Genomic DNA, 15,346 nt, shown 5'->3' with positions numbered 1-15,346 from the left:
CTGTTGCTCTGATGTTGCTGACAGTGATCTGACAGAGAAGTGGTTTGTTAGAGAGGGAAAGACATGTGGAAAAGGTCAGCAGGCCAAGATTCGAACACGTGAGCCACATCGAGGACTTATGCCTCCATATGGACTGTGTGTGTTACTCTTGAGCCATGGCTGCGCCCTGTCTTCTGATATTTTAAGTTAAGTTTGTTTTCTGTCATTTATTATACTCACACAAGACCATCTTCCTTCTCTCTGCATTTGGGTCCTCAACAACCACATTGTATGAAAACAAACCGGTCACCTTCTCCTTATGTTTTGTCTAAAGAGGACAGTTCTGTAATGTTTGACCAAACTTCTGACTGATATTCATTAATTATAAGCCCTGGCTTTAAGGTTGATTTCTATTGTACAGTGCTTTGTGATTTTATGTCTGTGAAAAGCGCTTTATAAATAAACATTACTTATTTAATGTCCCTGACAGATGGCTAAGCCTCCTCATTCTGCCCAGTGAATCATTTAAACAAAAAGGACTCTCTGGTGCCATTTCAAGTATTTGCTGGATTTTTAAAAATATTTCTTAGAACAAAATACATTGATGTTATTATTATTAAATACATGTGTTGTAGATACTTTTTTAAGTATGGCACATCCTTTTTCCTTCTCTCCTTCTGCAGTTTATCTCATCTTGTTAAAGAGCATCTGACGAGCCAAGGTTATAGCAAGCAGAACAGGACTGGAAATTAGTAAAAAGGTTTTGAAAAGTCTGCAGAAAGCCAGAGGACGTATTCTTCTACAGTAGATAGCTGTAAAAGATTACAAGAAAGCTTGGCTGCTTGGAAGCAAGGAAGAGCATATTGAGGGGTGCAATCTGTGTTTTTGATTCTAATCAGGGCCGGATTTAGGAAGACGTAGTACCCTGGGAGAGTTAGTTTTGGTGCCCTATTAACACAAACTTATTGTATGCATATGAACAGAATATTGATTAGGTGCATGTCAACTTAAAGGTTGTCAGACGATATTCACCTGAAAATACAGTTTTTGTAAAACAAACCTTGCATTTGTCGTCATGGAAATGTCTCCCATTAACGCGACATCATGTCCACCTTCATCCAAGCGGAAAACAACCCAAGATGTTACAGTAACTATCCCAGGCCTGTATGCGTAACACAAAAACTGAAATGCACCAGAAACAGAGAGAATGTGCTCAAGCTTTGCTGCTGTTGTGCCCGACATGCATGGAGTCAAGGGTAAGATTAGAAGTAGGTGCTGCTATGGTATCATTATTTTCAATGAGTTGTGTATTAGAAACACAGCTATGGAAACGATGCCCCTCTTCTTCTTCAAACTAATTTTGAGACCAGACAAAGACAACCAGAGTAAATACAATAAAAAAGGGTTATTGTGATCTTATGGTTGGGGCAGGACAAAGAAGCAATTTTTAAAACTTTGGGACTACAGTATATTTCAATCAGAGCTTATTTAAATAATGGAGGTGACATGGAACAGTTCTCAACCTTTCCAGGAGTGACTAGCTGAAAAAAGGTTCCTATAAAACAATATTAATAACTCATTCAGGAGGTCACAAAAAAACTTCGGGCAGCATCTAAAGTGCTGCAGGGCTTATTTGCCTCATTTAAGGTCCGTGTTTTTGATTCAATAATAAGAAGGAAACTGAGCACAAATGGCGTCCATGCTGCAGTTCCCTAGACAAAACCCCTTCGGACCAACAAGAATGTGATAGTTTCACATTTGCCACAAAGAAACCCAAAAAACACACACACACGCACGCCCCCATGTCGACAATACACGAGATCTTTGGCAAAATAATTTGTGGACCGATGTGAATACAACTGTTGAAAAGTTACGTCTGGCATGAAACTAATTTCAGAAACCAAACATCAAATAAAAGCCAACCCTGGAAGCGGTTGCTTACTGTGGTCGGGTTCTGGGATGCGGGCACCTTCTGGTGATGGTGGGCCTGGAGGCCCAGGTGGCCCGGGCAGCCCTGGTAGACCTCTCTCTCCCGGGTGTCCAGGTGGGCCGCGGGGTCCTACAAGAAGGGACAGAAGGTGACAAATTAGCACGGTGGCAGCGACGCAGTACGTCATGGTAGGACTCAATCTTGATCTGTTTTGGTCAGAGGCATGTTGCATTGCAGACTGACGAAAGACTGCGGTTGACATGCTGAAGGGAGGAAAAACTATGACAAATAGCAGAGGAAAAATATTAGTGAAGGTGTTGATACAACTTGATGGTGTCTAGTTGATATGTGACTACATGTGCACATATGGAGTAAAGTTCTGGGCTCAGGGGAATAAAGGGCACAGTGTGAATTGATTAAGTTTGTTACTCTAATTAACAGGAGGGTCATTAATAAATCTGTGCGAATAACTTGGTGGAAGCGTAACTCAAATAAACAGAGTTAAAGTCAAGCCCTCCTGCAAGTGAAATGTTCCCTGTACCATCAGCTGTTCAGAGTAAACACACAGTTGTTCCTCCACAATATCAAGCTCTTCCACTGAAAACCTATAAGCCATAATTTAATAGTAACTTTAATGCTTGAATAGGCATAAGACTGAAAGCTCTGTGTAGAGGAATCTGGAGAAATATGGGATTCCTAAATGAAAAGTGTAGAGGAATCCAGTTCACAGCAGGTTTCAAACAAGCGTCCATTGAGAGTGTCCCCTCACTTACTTTAGTCGCTAATTTGAAGCTGGAAAAAGCATCACCATCATCTGACCTCATTTAGGCCATCACCTCTGTCCTTCCATCTCGTCAACGCTGAGGCAATTGTCAACTAAAGTCCAGTAATTACTGAAGTGCCTTGAGATGTTATTACAGCTTTGACTTCACTTTGTGACTTGTTTCTGTAAACCTTGATATAAAAGAAAATCTTCCAGCATTTTGGCCGCTTCTCTGAGATATTAAGTCATTTATAGGACAGTGGTTTACATAAATACCCCAAGCAGCCTTTCAAAGTTAATGCAACATATCAGGGAAATGGTTTAAGTTTTTCATGTTCAGTTTCAGTCCCCTGCTAGTTCTGGGGGGATGCTGTGACAAAATATGATAACATATTTGCAACTCAAAGTTCACTTTTCTCTTCTACTTTAGTAATTTATACATTACACTGGTCGCATTTTTACCCTTGTGTTTATCTTTTACTTTAAATGAAAGGCAAAAAAAAAAAAAACTTTTGGATACCCATGAAGTAATGGAGACAGAAAAAACAATAACACCGCAGGCATATGGAAATCATAATGGAGCTGGGATTTGTATACGTACAGCTCATGCTTACTTCAGATTGAAGTCACATGGAGCTACTCAGAAAGTGGGTTTGTAGTTCAAGTTTCGCTCTAAATCTCACTTTCACCTAGCAGCCAAGGCAAAGAAGGGTTCATATGTTAACCTGAAAGGAGAAACACTCCCTCCGTGATCCAAAGCAGAGGGGTAGCAGTCGATAGCAAGAGCAGATGTTGTGGCACAACTTAGACCACCATTTACTTTTGTCTTCACAGTTGCAGCTAAAGGTAGACTAAATTTTTCTCAACAGGTCATTTGTTATTTGTCCACAAGGAGTAGTGAGTTCTGGATTTAAAGGAGAGATTTATGATTTGGCTTGGCTCCAGGCTGATGACAATGAACAGCAGGACACAGACGAGAGTGTGTGTGTGTGTGTGTGTGTGGATCATGCCTCACAAAAGTATTGAATCACCTGAATTTTGTCATATGTCTCCATGTTGACACAACTTCAAAGTATTTTGGTGGGAGGCGTTGGGGTTATGTAATTGACCAACATAAAATAGTGCAAGGTTGCGAAGTGGAAAATAATTAAAAAATGTTTTTTCAATATTTTACAAGAAAACCTGTGTGGCTTTGTTTTCAGCCCCCTTCACAGCAACAAATACAGCTGGACAACAGCACACAAATGATAGAAACGCCAGAAAAATAAGGCATGCAATTTAGAAAAATTTAAAGAAGGTTCAGGTTATAAAACCTAAAGCAGTGGTTAAAAATTTTTATTGTTCAAAATATCATTCAAACAAGAAAGCTGGTGCAACTGCAAGCTTAGTAAGACATGGAAACTGACAGCTACATAAGAATGGCGCTACATAAGAATGGCGTTACATAGAAAAACAACCATGGTCCATGGTATCTGATCTAGCACCCAAAACTATTAGGAGCAAACTCCACAAATCTGGCATATTGTAAAATTGGTAACATAAAAGTCATTAAAAAAAAAACCTGCAAGGTATTTTGTTTGTTATATGCCACAAGCCATGTAGAGAGCAAACAGGTGGAAGATGACGATCTGGCCAGATGAGTGAAAAGTTAAAATTTTTGGCACAATATGTTAAAATTTCCCAGTCAAAGTCTAGAACTAAATCCAAATAAAGCACAATTTGAAAATTGTAGTTCACAAATGCTCTTTTTCTAATCTGACTGAGCTTGAACTAGCTGGCAAATAAGAAAAGGCAGAAACATCGTCTTCAGATATGCAAAGCTGGTAGAGACATTCCCTTCAGGATCTGCAGTTGTAATTACACTAGTTGTAAAAGATACAAAATCAATAGTGTTAAATGCATCCAGGCTGCACATTTTAATGTACAAACAATTATTAAAATAAGATCATTATCCTTGCACTTCCCAATTATGCACTACTCTGTCTTGTGTTGGTTGCAGAAAAGCCACTTGTACACATAGTTTGTGGTTGCTGTAAAAAAAGCAAGAAATATGTCAAGGGTTGTGTCCTTTTGCAAGGCACTGAACGCAGTCTGTAAAAACGTTTAGCAATACATTTAGAAACAAATAACTTTAGATGCAAACCAATAAAGTGTAAATTCCCTGAACAGCCAGCAGACCTCAAAGGCCACTGGAATGTTCCAGCTTTCAGTACTGCAGGGTCTTCAAGCTGACCAAAGAGCAAAACCATTTCTGTGACAAACATTCTGGAGATGAACATCACAAGTCAGATTTATCATCTATTGTTTCTGCTGCTTTGGACTAATCTATTCAGACATCTAGTTGCATTGACAATAATATGAGTTGATAGTGGTCATAACAACTGCTCTGCAGGACACAGAGAGCTCAATGTACTGAATGATCAACTGGCCAAACAGTTTATCTAATCTCAGATGTCCGTCTAGCTTTGGTCCTCTGTTACCTGCTGGTCCTGGAAGTCCCTTCGATCCAGGAGCTCCAGACGGGCCCTTCGCCCCCACATCTCCCGGAGGCCCACTGGGACCTGGCAGCCCTTGAGATCCAGGCTTTCCTGCAAGTAAAGAAACAATCAGGAGTAATCATGAATCCCCTCACAGGTTTACATCCTGAATGACATCAGCTGAAATGCAGCTACAATTACAACTCACCGTCTCTGCCAGGAAGTCCATCTCTGCCCTTTTCACCCTGAGGACCTGAAGGAAAACAGGGAGATGCCTTCATGTGGAGGTTCATGTCTGAGAAAAAATCTGAACTCAAGCCACCTGGAGAAGATGAAGTGTAAAATCCTTGGAGGCATTAAATCCATTTCTGTCCAAGTAACAGCTTTCCTGTGAAAGCAACAGATGTCTGTAGAGTAATATTGCTCTTATGATAGTGTATTATTGAAATGTTGATTTCAATATGCCAAATAAGCCTGTTGTTTATGGAAACTTACACTTTATGGTTTCTTACTGGATGGCTAACATTATGAAACATTAGGTTAGATTATGATTTATAACAAAGGCTCTTTAAAAGAACAACAACAAAAAAGAAAAACAACAACAATATAAAGCTTTTTTGAACACTTTCAACTTGTTAGGCAAATGAATTAATTCATATCACCAAACTAAACTCAGCAAATTATTGACTACTTCCTCATTCATTTAGAAGAAGCTCCTACAAATTTCAATCTGGGTTGCTGAGATTTTATGTGATCCACCAAAACAAAGCAGAGCATAAATGTGAAGGAAAATAATAGATGTTTTGTTTTTTATGTCAAACAAAAATCTGAAAAGTGTAGCATGCTTTTCTGTTCAGCCCCGTTGTTGTGATACTTTCTAGCACCAGCTTTGGCTACAATTACAATAGCAAGTCTTTTTAGGTAAGTCTCTACCAACGTTTCACATCTATAGCTGAGCTGGATGATATAAATAATACATTTTGGATATTGCTCTTTCTCAATTATGCTTCCAACTCCCTCTGTGACCGTTAGTATCTTGGGAACTATAATCTGTGTCAGGTGAGGGCAGCTACTGCTGTGTGAATGTTATAAAGTGTATAAAAAAAGTCTGATCAAATGACAGCCGGTTTTCAATCTAAGCAGTCCTTTGTGATTTTATTATTGAACACTGATGTTGCAATGATGACAGATTTGGAATATATTGAGCAGCCATAATCTAGAGAATGAAATTGTTGAAAAATCTCTTTGAAGCTCCATTTATATGTACTTAGGCTTGTACTTTGACTATACCATTCTAACAAATGAATCTGCTTTGATGTAAAGCAGTTCACTACAGCTCGGCTGCATGTTTAGTGTTGATACTCTGCTGACAGGACAATCTCAAGCCCAAACAATTGTTCTGAGTGGATTTTGTTTAGAGACACCAGAGTGCAAGGGCTGAATACAAATGCTAACCACATCTTATGGATTTGTATTTGTTAATTTAAAAAAAGAATAATTTTCCTTCTACTTCACATTTGTGCTTTGCTTTGTGTTAACATATGACATAATCAGCAATACACTTATAAATGGATACGCTGTATCTCCAGAGCCGCTGGATGTTGGTCTGATATGACTGTAAACCTTCTGGCATGGAGAAACATAGTTAAGCTTTTAATTAAACATAATCACAATCATCTTTTGAATTTCAGCAAAAAAAAGTTCTACCACTTTGCTAATATCCTCATGCTGCAGTTTTATGCTTCCACTTTGTCAAAACTATTTTCTCCAACAAAAACAAAAGTATTTGCTGGAAAATCATAAAAAAAGTGTGTAATTGTGCTCATTGCAACACATCCACTTTCACCCTAATGGTTTAATTTCATGTAAATAAAATCTGTGCTGATAAACTAGTTAGACTAAACGATACCTAACAGTTTTTCAGACCATGTGGTTTTAGATGTGCTGGGCTGATCGCGTTACATGCCAGAATCGACACGCAAGGATCTTTCTTTAGTGAACGGAAACACTAACACTTTCCTGTACTGTTAAATGTGCAGGAAAGAGGATGTGAGAAAATAACCAGGAGTGAAAGTAATGATCATATTAGCTTGAAAGAATGGAAGGTAGGGCTGTTTCTTGACAAAGTTATTTAGAATCTAGATCTGCTAGATTCTAAATAAAGTAAAATGTACATATTCATCATCACAACGCCATGGGTTACCTGCAGGGCCCTGCTCACCAGGAGCTCCCTGAGCCGACACGGCCCCCATCAGCAGCGAGGTCTCTGGAGACGTTTCTCCTTTACTTTGTAGGTGGCGATGTGACGTGCTGCCCGGCGCTGTGAGCAGCTGCACCTGGGACAGAAAAACAAAACAAAAAAACAGGTAATTTGATAATATCTTTTAATATAAACGGCCTGTGATCTTTCCCAGTGATTCCAATACAGCTTTCACCTTTGCCTCCAATGAGTTGAGCTTTTCACTCAAAGCTGTGATTCGACTGCAGTTCAGACAACCTGAAAGCCAGAAAGTACATTTCTTCAGCTGCAGGATTCAGAATCGATGCGTCTCTCTGTCATCTTGTTTTTTTATAGGAATAGGAACATGTTCACAGCTCTTACTTGCGAGTGCGTCCCCTGTTCGTGCTGGGGGACGGCGTAGTGCGGAGGCTCTCCTGACTGCCTCTTGAGCTACAGCCAGGTTCCCTGGATCTGTGACAAAGGACAAAGTATTATATATATATTTGGAAGCTTGTACAGCCCTGATAAATGGTGGTAAAATGCAAACATACCCTCCCTTTGTAAAATGAAGCAAATTTGCAAATGAAGATAAAAAATTATGATTCTGATTTAACAAACCCCTGAGGTCTTCACTGAATGCTGTATTTATGCTGGAAAGAAATTACGCACAGGCTTTCTGCCGGTGACTTCTGAAGACTATGAGATGTGTTGTATTTTATTTAGGGGTAGCAGAATTAAAGCCATGCATCATTTTCCCTCTAAATGCTACCTTGTGTTCCGCAATAAACAAACCCAAAATGTACAAAAAAGTTTGTGGTTGTAATGTAACAATTAAAAACGTGTACATGTGCGCAGGTCAGTGTGTAGTTTATTTCATCGTGTGCTGTTTTCTATCCATCAGAGGAAGCCTTTCAATTTGTCAAATCTTTCCATGGAGAAAAGAAATGTCGAAATCAACTGTGAGTGCAGCAGCTTGCGTCTGTGTTGCATTTCTCAAATTCAAACTGCACGCTTGCTGCATCCTCGCTACTTTGTGTTCCTTTTCCATTGTTTCTTTATGCAGTTTTAATCTGCAGGGTTGGGGACTTGAGGCATGTAAAGAGAAACAATAGATCCCTTTGTGAGAAGAGAATGGGCTGTCTCAACTCTCGTTCTGTCTTTCCTTCATTTTACAGGGTGTAGGAGTTTGTGTCCTGAGGTTCTGGGATGTTTTGAATGGGAAGACTTTTTGTGGAAACGCTAGACTGATTCCATTGTCCAGGCAGGCTTTGCCCTGGTTGGCCCAGGTGCTTTTAAAACAAATAAGAGGCTGGGTTCAGAACCTCATTAGCCACCAGGAAGCATTTCTTTCCTTTCAGTGCCCCAGCTATGCCAAGTGCTACACTGAATGAAGCTATAAAATAGCACCTGCAGCGCACAGCTGAGGCAATAGAGCCATATTCTCCTTAAACAGCTTCACTTGACATAGCTGCAGATGCCGTAATCCGCTGTGGGAAATTCGAGAAATTATTAACACACAGGAAAAATAAACGTTTTACATAAACTTACAAAGAAACAGCAGTGAGAGTGATCACCCAAAAGTTTAAAACACAATGCACATGGTTCAGGGTAAATTCAGACTGCTCCAATTATCCCCACTGCCCTCACCTTTGTGCTCATGATTTCTATGTTTGGGGTTGTGGGTATTTCTCAGCGGATTACATGTGTAGACAGACTCAAACAATCCACAACTTGAGATTGAAATGTTATGGCATGAGCTCTGCATGGCCCTCCTTACATGTTTCAGTAACAATATAAACTCTTGCACTGAGATGAGGAGAACACACATTGAGCCTCCCCTCCTCTCACCCGTCTCACACGTCAGTCCACATGAGGGAAAGCTGTGGAGACAAAGGGAGGTGTGTATGCGTGTACATGTGCGAGCGCATCCCGCAGAGCCTCCCCGCAGAGTCCGGCTCATGTAGACGGCTGCTTTCAATTACAAAAGGAGGGGTTCTGGGCCGGAACTATAGGTCTTACTCCTCCCCTTGCAACAGAACCTCTTGTCCTCTAGAAATAAAGAACATTTAAGATCGACTTCCCCCAAACTGAAGCTTTTGTGAAAGGAATTAGGCTTTGACACAAAAACTGCTGTCCTCCCACTCTGCTGCAGCACCAAGACCCATGTGTTTATCTGCACCTCTGCAGACACAGACAGAGGATCACCGGCATCCATTGCTCTGTAGGCCAATAACAACATCATTACACTGCATCGGCTCTTTGATCTCACTGACTAATTGTCCCAACTCAAGGGGTCGAAGAAATGTGATAAAGTATTTGACCTGTTCAGGCCCCAGTTACCCCAGTGTCCAATCAGCAACTGAGATAGAGCTCTTCATTAGAGATACCCCTGAAGAGAGTGCAGCAGGCTGGAGACTGCACCTTTTCTTATCTCAAACATGCATACAGTGCAGAGACTCGCTTGCAAGCACTTCCCGGCATGATCTTTGCTCCTGACGGAATATCGGAGAATAACAAGCAAGATGTGAGGGCACCAAGTTAATCTTTTCCACTTTCATAATTACTATGTGTGGTTAAGAAATTATGAAAGATGACTCATGGGGTTGTTGTAGCAAAGAGATTAACCTCCAAAGAAGCTAAGACATTGTGTGAATTTAAAAAAAAGAGAAAGTACTGGAATTTAATAAAAATACCAAAAATGAACTCTGCTTCTTTGAATTTTCCACACTGCCCTGGAAATTCTGATTGAACTGTTAAAGGTTTATTCTGCGGGGAACAAACCAGATTCTCACTCATTTTAGATAAAGACTTTTTCAAACTGCTTAAGCGGTACTTTTAAGCTCCTTCTTTTGGAGAGGCGTCTTATGCGCTTTGAGCTTTCCGTTGGAGATTAATGCACACAATGGGGCAGCAGCTCTTGAAGGAAACATTTAACCACAAACTGCAGTCAGCAGACCCAGAGCTCAGCCCCGATCCATCTCTGTCTGGTTGATTAGCTGAGCTCAGCTCTGCAGCATCATTAGTGACCAGGTACTGACAGCAAGGCGAGGAGGGGAAGCGTTTGTCTCTGTCTCCGTACCAGACACACTTATGTCTGCTGCTGTCTTTACACAACACAGAGACATGAGGTCTGTTTACATTAAACAATTGTTCACAGAGAGATCCTTTTTTTTGTTTCCTTTCAAAACAAGAGATAAAATAAAAATTATGTAGACCACTGCACTGAACTCCATTGAAAACTTCATGATTATTCCTCCAAATATTGATTTCTAAACTCTTTCTGAGTTAAAACATTAGTATTGTTGTTTCTAAATGATTAGGAACTTGTTTTCCTTGCATTATTTAGGGTCTGAAAGTGCTGCATCTTTTTTGTGATTTTGACCATGTCCTCTGGTCCTCTTGTTTTCTAAAAGCATTGCTTCCTCATGTTTAATAATGAAATATGAATTAAATAATCATCTAATTTTGGGAGTGTTGGTGGGATGTAGATGTGTAGTAAAGAAACTATGAGAGTTTGAAAAATGACTCTAATGAACTACACAGATTTTGAGTTTAAATCAAAAACTTTAAACAAATTAGGAAATGTAAAGCTGTGCCTTCATGTAAAGAATTTCAATTACCAGAAAGAGCCAGATGGATTATTTATCCCTCTCCTCAGCATGGGCAGCAGGACCAACACTATTCCTCAGTGAATGACTCAGAATGACTCAGTACCAGCTGGTACTGAAGTGCATTAGAGCAGATCCACCTAATGTTTTCGCCTCCCATTCTGCTGACTGGTCTCAGTCGGGTTACCTGGAAGTCGTCCGAAGAAACAAAACCTGCACCTAGACCCCGGTGTTTACAGTTCTTTCCCAGGATCTTGAGTTTCTTTTATTAGGTGTTCTGCCTAAATGTTTGAGCAGATTTCGTCATATCCTGACTTTAGAAACAAGCGGTCTCTGAGGCTGAGAGCTCATATTGGGGAGGTTCAGCTGTAATTTCAGGCGAGAAAGAAGCTTCGTCTTTCTATAACAGCTGGTTGGACAATGGATCCCCAAGTTATAACCAGACTTCCACAGAGTTTGAGTTGAAAACAAGCGCACCCCATAAGCCAGGTAACATCCGTTGTTTTATATAAGGCCGGGTGACAAGCTCCAAAAACATGTTGCAAACAAACCCGCACTGGGAATGAGGCGAGAGTATGCAGGGTCAGAGAGGTTTTCACCTCCAGTGCACACATCTCACCTCATCAGTCAGCAACAACACGCAACATAAAGGAGGGAGACTCACCGTAGCACCCAATCATCACCTTTCACGGAAACATAAGTTACTTCCAAAGCAAACATGAATGAAACACATTTCATCTGGTTAGCTCACAACACAGCAGTTTACTTACACCAATAATGGATATAAAAGTTAGATACATTTGTGGATGTGAGTACATACGTATTTATGCATTTAACTACTCATGTTTGGGTAAATGTTGAACATTCATCATACGCCAATTTTAGTCTTCAAAAAGCTTCTGGGAAACTTCTGGCTAAATATTTAGCTACTCTTGACTAAACATTTAGCTAGCCTGGTTTACTAGTTTAATGGTTAGACAAGGTTAATGTTAGGGGAACATGTTTTCAACAGGGTTGAGGTCAGGGCTTTGGAGAGGCTCATTAGGACATTTCTCATCTGAGATGTTATCATCTGAATGTAACTTTCCTCCACATATGAGAGAAATTTGGTTAGGATGTTCAGTAGCAAATTAAAAAGAAGTAGGGTGAAGTTGTTTTTTAGAAACTGGAAGATGTTGCTCACCACAGTAAAGCAATGTGAACATTATCCTGGTGCTGAAGAAGAAAAAAGCAACTGCTTCAAAATGGCCAACTTCAGGCTAACATTTGGTCCTTCTTACATGGACAAACCAAAACTTCCTTCAGGAGGAAAATCTTATGATCACACCAGGCAAGTATTGCGCTATTTGGAAAGAAGTATGTTTGTCGACATCACAGTAAGGTTTTGTACACTAAGCCAACTAACAAGCATGGTGGTGGCCACATCATGAGCGATGAGCTTTGTGAATGAAATCTGCATTAAAACTGGGTCTCTGCCATAAAAGCAACTAGTTCTCTGCCAATTCTGCCAAGAAACATCCTTAAATATGCAAACATAACGACGTCAGTAGGATATTCATGATAATAAAAGTTTTTTTTTCCTTCTTCTGCACACATTTGAGATTGTACATAGGTTTTTCACCTTGTGTGGATCAGCGAATGTCTACCATGAATTTAAACTTCTGCAGACATTTTTCTTTAAAAAACGTGGTTATTATTTTCCCAGAAGTTCAAATAAATCATTGAAAGTCCCAAAGTGTTTGCTCCATACATGCTTATGATAAACATCTGATCAATACATTAAGTGTCTGTAAAATGTGCAGCCATTTTTTAGCCTGTTTCCCAACTGAATCAATTTAGTTCAGAAGATTTACCTTCTTACTCACTATAAATATTGTCAGCTCCCTAAAGTTACATTTGCTTTTTCTACACTTTTTGATTTGTTTCTGTCACAATTCAAAAACAAGAAATTTTTGCCCGTCTTGTAGGTAAATTGAATTCAAGAAACCAGATGCAGAGCTTTTGAATAGCTGAGAAAACGAGCCTAAATTCAAACGATTTAAATATTTTAGTAGCCCCTCTTTGACAACGTTAAACTGAAATAGAAAAAAGCAGTCAAGTTGTTAAGCTGAATGTAATATGGTGTTTTATGTTGCATAAAACTTATATAAATAAGATAATTTCAACTCGAAAATCTTTGGTCGTGTACCTCACTTGCAGAGTTTCAAAACATCGGCACCCAGAGTAAATAAAACTGTCTAACTGTACATGTTGGTGTTCACTTTCCGACTGTCTACACTGCAGTACTCACATTAGTCTTTGCAGCCCATCCAGGTGTGCTCACACACACAGCCTCTAATCTTCCACAGGAAAAAGGAGGGTCTCCAGCCTTTCCTCCCTTTTCTCTGTCGAGCTGACTCTACCTCACCTTTTCCTTCACTCCCTCTTTCTCCACTCTCTCTGTTTTTCCAACGCATTCCTTTAGCGATGCTGATGTCAGTGACAAGCGTCTCAGTCTGACCGGCCCTCCTGAGCAGGAACTAGGATGTAATTACACAACAGTGCTTCCTGCTTATTAGATTCCCCAGCAAGTTTCACTATGGAAAAAAACAAAATGTTAGCAATCTACACAACAGACAGCAGGACCAGACAGTCTGAAATACCTGAAGGGAACTTCTAGTTAGTAATTACAGGCAAATTGAGCTTTGTTTGAGAAGCACTCACCACCTTCAAGTCTAATTACTGGTCAGAATAAATCTGCTTCTTCTGTTGGGTCTTTACAGCAAGATGTTGCAGAAACTGAAGAGGGGCTTAGATTCAGAAAGAGTCTTAAAAATATTTTTGCAGAATAGAGCAAAAAAAAAAAAAGATTAAAACACCTTCATGTTCTCCATATGCTATAAAAAAACCCTCAACCTTTAGATGCATTGTTAAAATGGAAACAGTTCAAACTCTGGCATGAAAGCAAACATTGCTGCGGTTTGTGTAGAGTGGCTAAAATTAGTGGTGGGCGCTGTCAAACTGCAGCACGCGGTTTTGACAAACAATCTGGTCAGGACGGGCTGCACAAACATTTACGTCTTTAGAAAGAAGCAGATGCAGAGGCTGACACTCCTCACTTATATTAAAAATGGCACAGTGCCTCAGAGGCTCCTCCTGTACAATCCCTTGGTAATATTCATCTGGCGCTTCATCCAGAAACATCCAAGTGTTGCATCTTTTCTTTTTTGTTTAACAGACATAAAACAGGGCACAAAAGCAAAAGGTCCTACTTGTTAAAACTATCTATACACTGATGGTGTAGACAAGGCAGCCATGTTTGCATATATACTGCATGGAGGTCTCATTCGTCAGTCAGATATCCATTTATACAAACCACTTAGCCTCAACCTGAACCTATTTCTACCCTAATGGTACTCATTAAATCAATTATAAATAACAGTTACAGTTAAAAAAGATCCCCAATTAAAAATGACATTTTTGAAACACCTATTCATCCATTTTAGCTTCATGAGGAAAAGTCGTGTCTTTCCAGCAAACTTCATTTTGGTGAAATGAAGTTTCACCAAAATGAAGTCTGCTCAGGAGTCTCTTCACACTTACTGGGATGCAAGATGTCTGAACCGTCTCTCCTGTCTGCTCTGAATCAACGGTTCAAGTCCCTCTATAGTTCCAGCCTCATTATGGAGGAAGCTCATTTTAGACATTTCTGTCTGGGATCTTTTTCTTTTGATAATTATCCAGATGGACCGGTAAGTCTGAGAGCTATGCGTTTGGCTCAGCTGAAAAGCATAGCTCATTAAAAGTCCCAAAGTGTTTGCTGCATACATGCTCATGAGAAACATCTCATCATGTTTTGTTGTGGAAAACAACAAAACATGGAAGCAGCGTCATCAGACTGCAGACAAAGTCCCAGTTGGGCTAGAAATCTCCCAATTCCTTGCTGCTGAACAAGATACTTTAACTCCTTTACTTGACGCAGAGACTCATCTCCAGATTTATATTTGGCTTAACCGAGGGCTAGAAGTTCATAGCTTGAAGCAATTAGAATCAAATCGTCTGGTGCAAACAAATATGAGGTTACAAAACAAGCAAATCAAAAATAAAAATTTGGTTCAACCCTCACTGGGAAGAAGCTTGGCCTTGTGCAGAGAAGATGGAAACATTTTCTCAAAACCCACACAGGTAACCCATCGTCTTGCTGCTTTCCCACACATATAAACACACGTATGAACTGGGGGACTAAACTCCCATGAACACTTCAGCATGCGTGTTTTTGTTTCAGCAAGGAGCGCATCTGTATTTTGTATTTACTGTTTTTATCAAGATTTAGAAATCTACAAAATCTCTTTATTTTGTTACTGCCACAGATTTTGTAACAAAGTTAGG

General features: G+C 39.9%; 1 protein-coding gene across 4 annotated transcripts in view; it reads right to left on the bottom strand.

The window, feature by feature from the left end:
• emid1 (EMI domain containing 1) overlaps positions 1–15,346 on the bottom strand; it is a 64,061-nt gene that overhangs the window by 11,702 nt on the left and 37,013 nt on the right. For all 4 annotated transcript variants that reach the window (XM_044111303.1, XM_044111305.1, XM_044111304.1 and 1 more), the window contains exons 4-9: positions 7,752–7,841; positions 7,585–7,646; positions 7,353–7,485; positions 5,358–5,402; positions 5,153–5,260; positions 1,922–2,038 (exon numbers count right to left, since the gene is read on the bottom strand). In XM_044111303.1, the coding sequence (XP_043967238.1) occupies positions 1,922–2,038; positions 5,153–5,260; positions 5,358–5,402; positions 7,353–7,485; positions 7,585–7,646; positions 7,752–7,841 (555 nt within the window). The remainder of the gene's footprint in view (positions 1–1,921; positions 2,039–5,152; positions 5,261–5,357; positions 5,403–7,352; positions 7,486–7,584; positions 7,647–7,751; positions 7,842–15,346) is intronic.

Source organism: Gambusia affinis, linkage group LG03 (genome assembly GCF_019740435.1).
Source record: "Gambusia affinis linkage group LG03, SWU_Gaff_1.0, whole genome shotgun sequence".
NCBI lineage: Eukaryota > Metazoa > Chordata > Actinopteri > Cyprinodontiformes > Poeciliidae > Gambusia > Gambusia affinis.
This window is presented reverse-complemented; position numbering and strand designations above follow the sequence as displayed.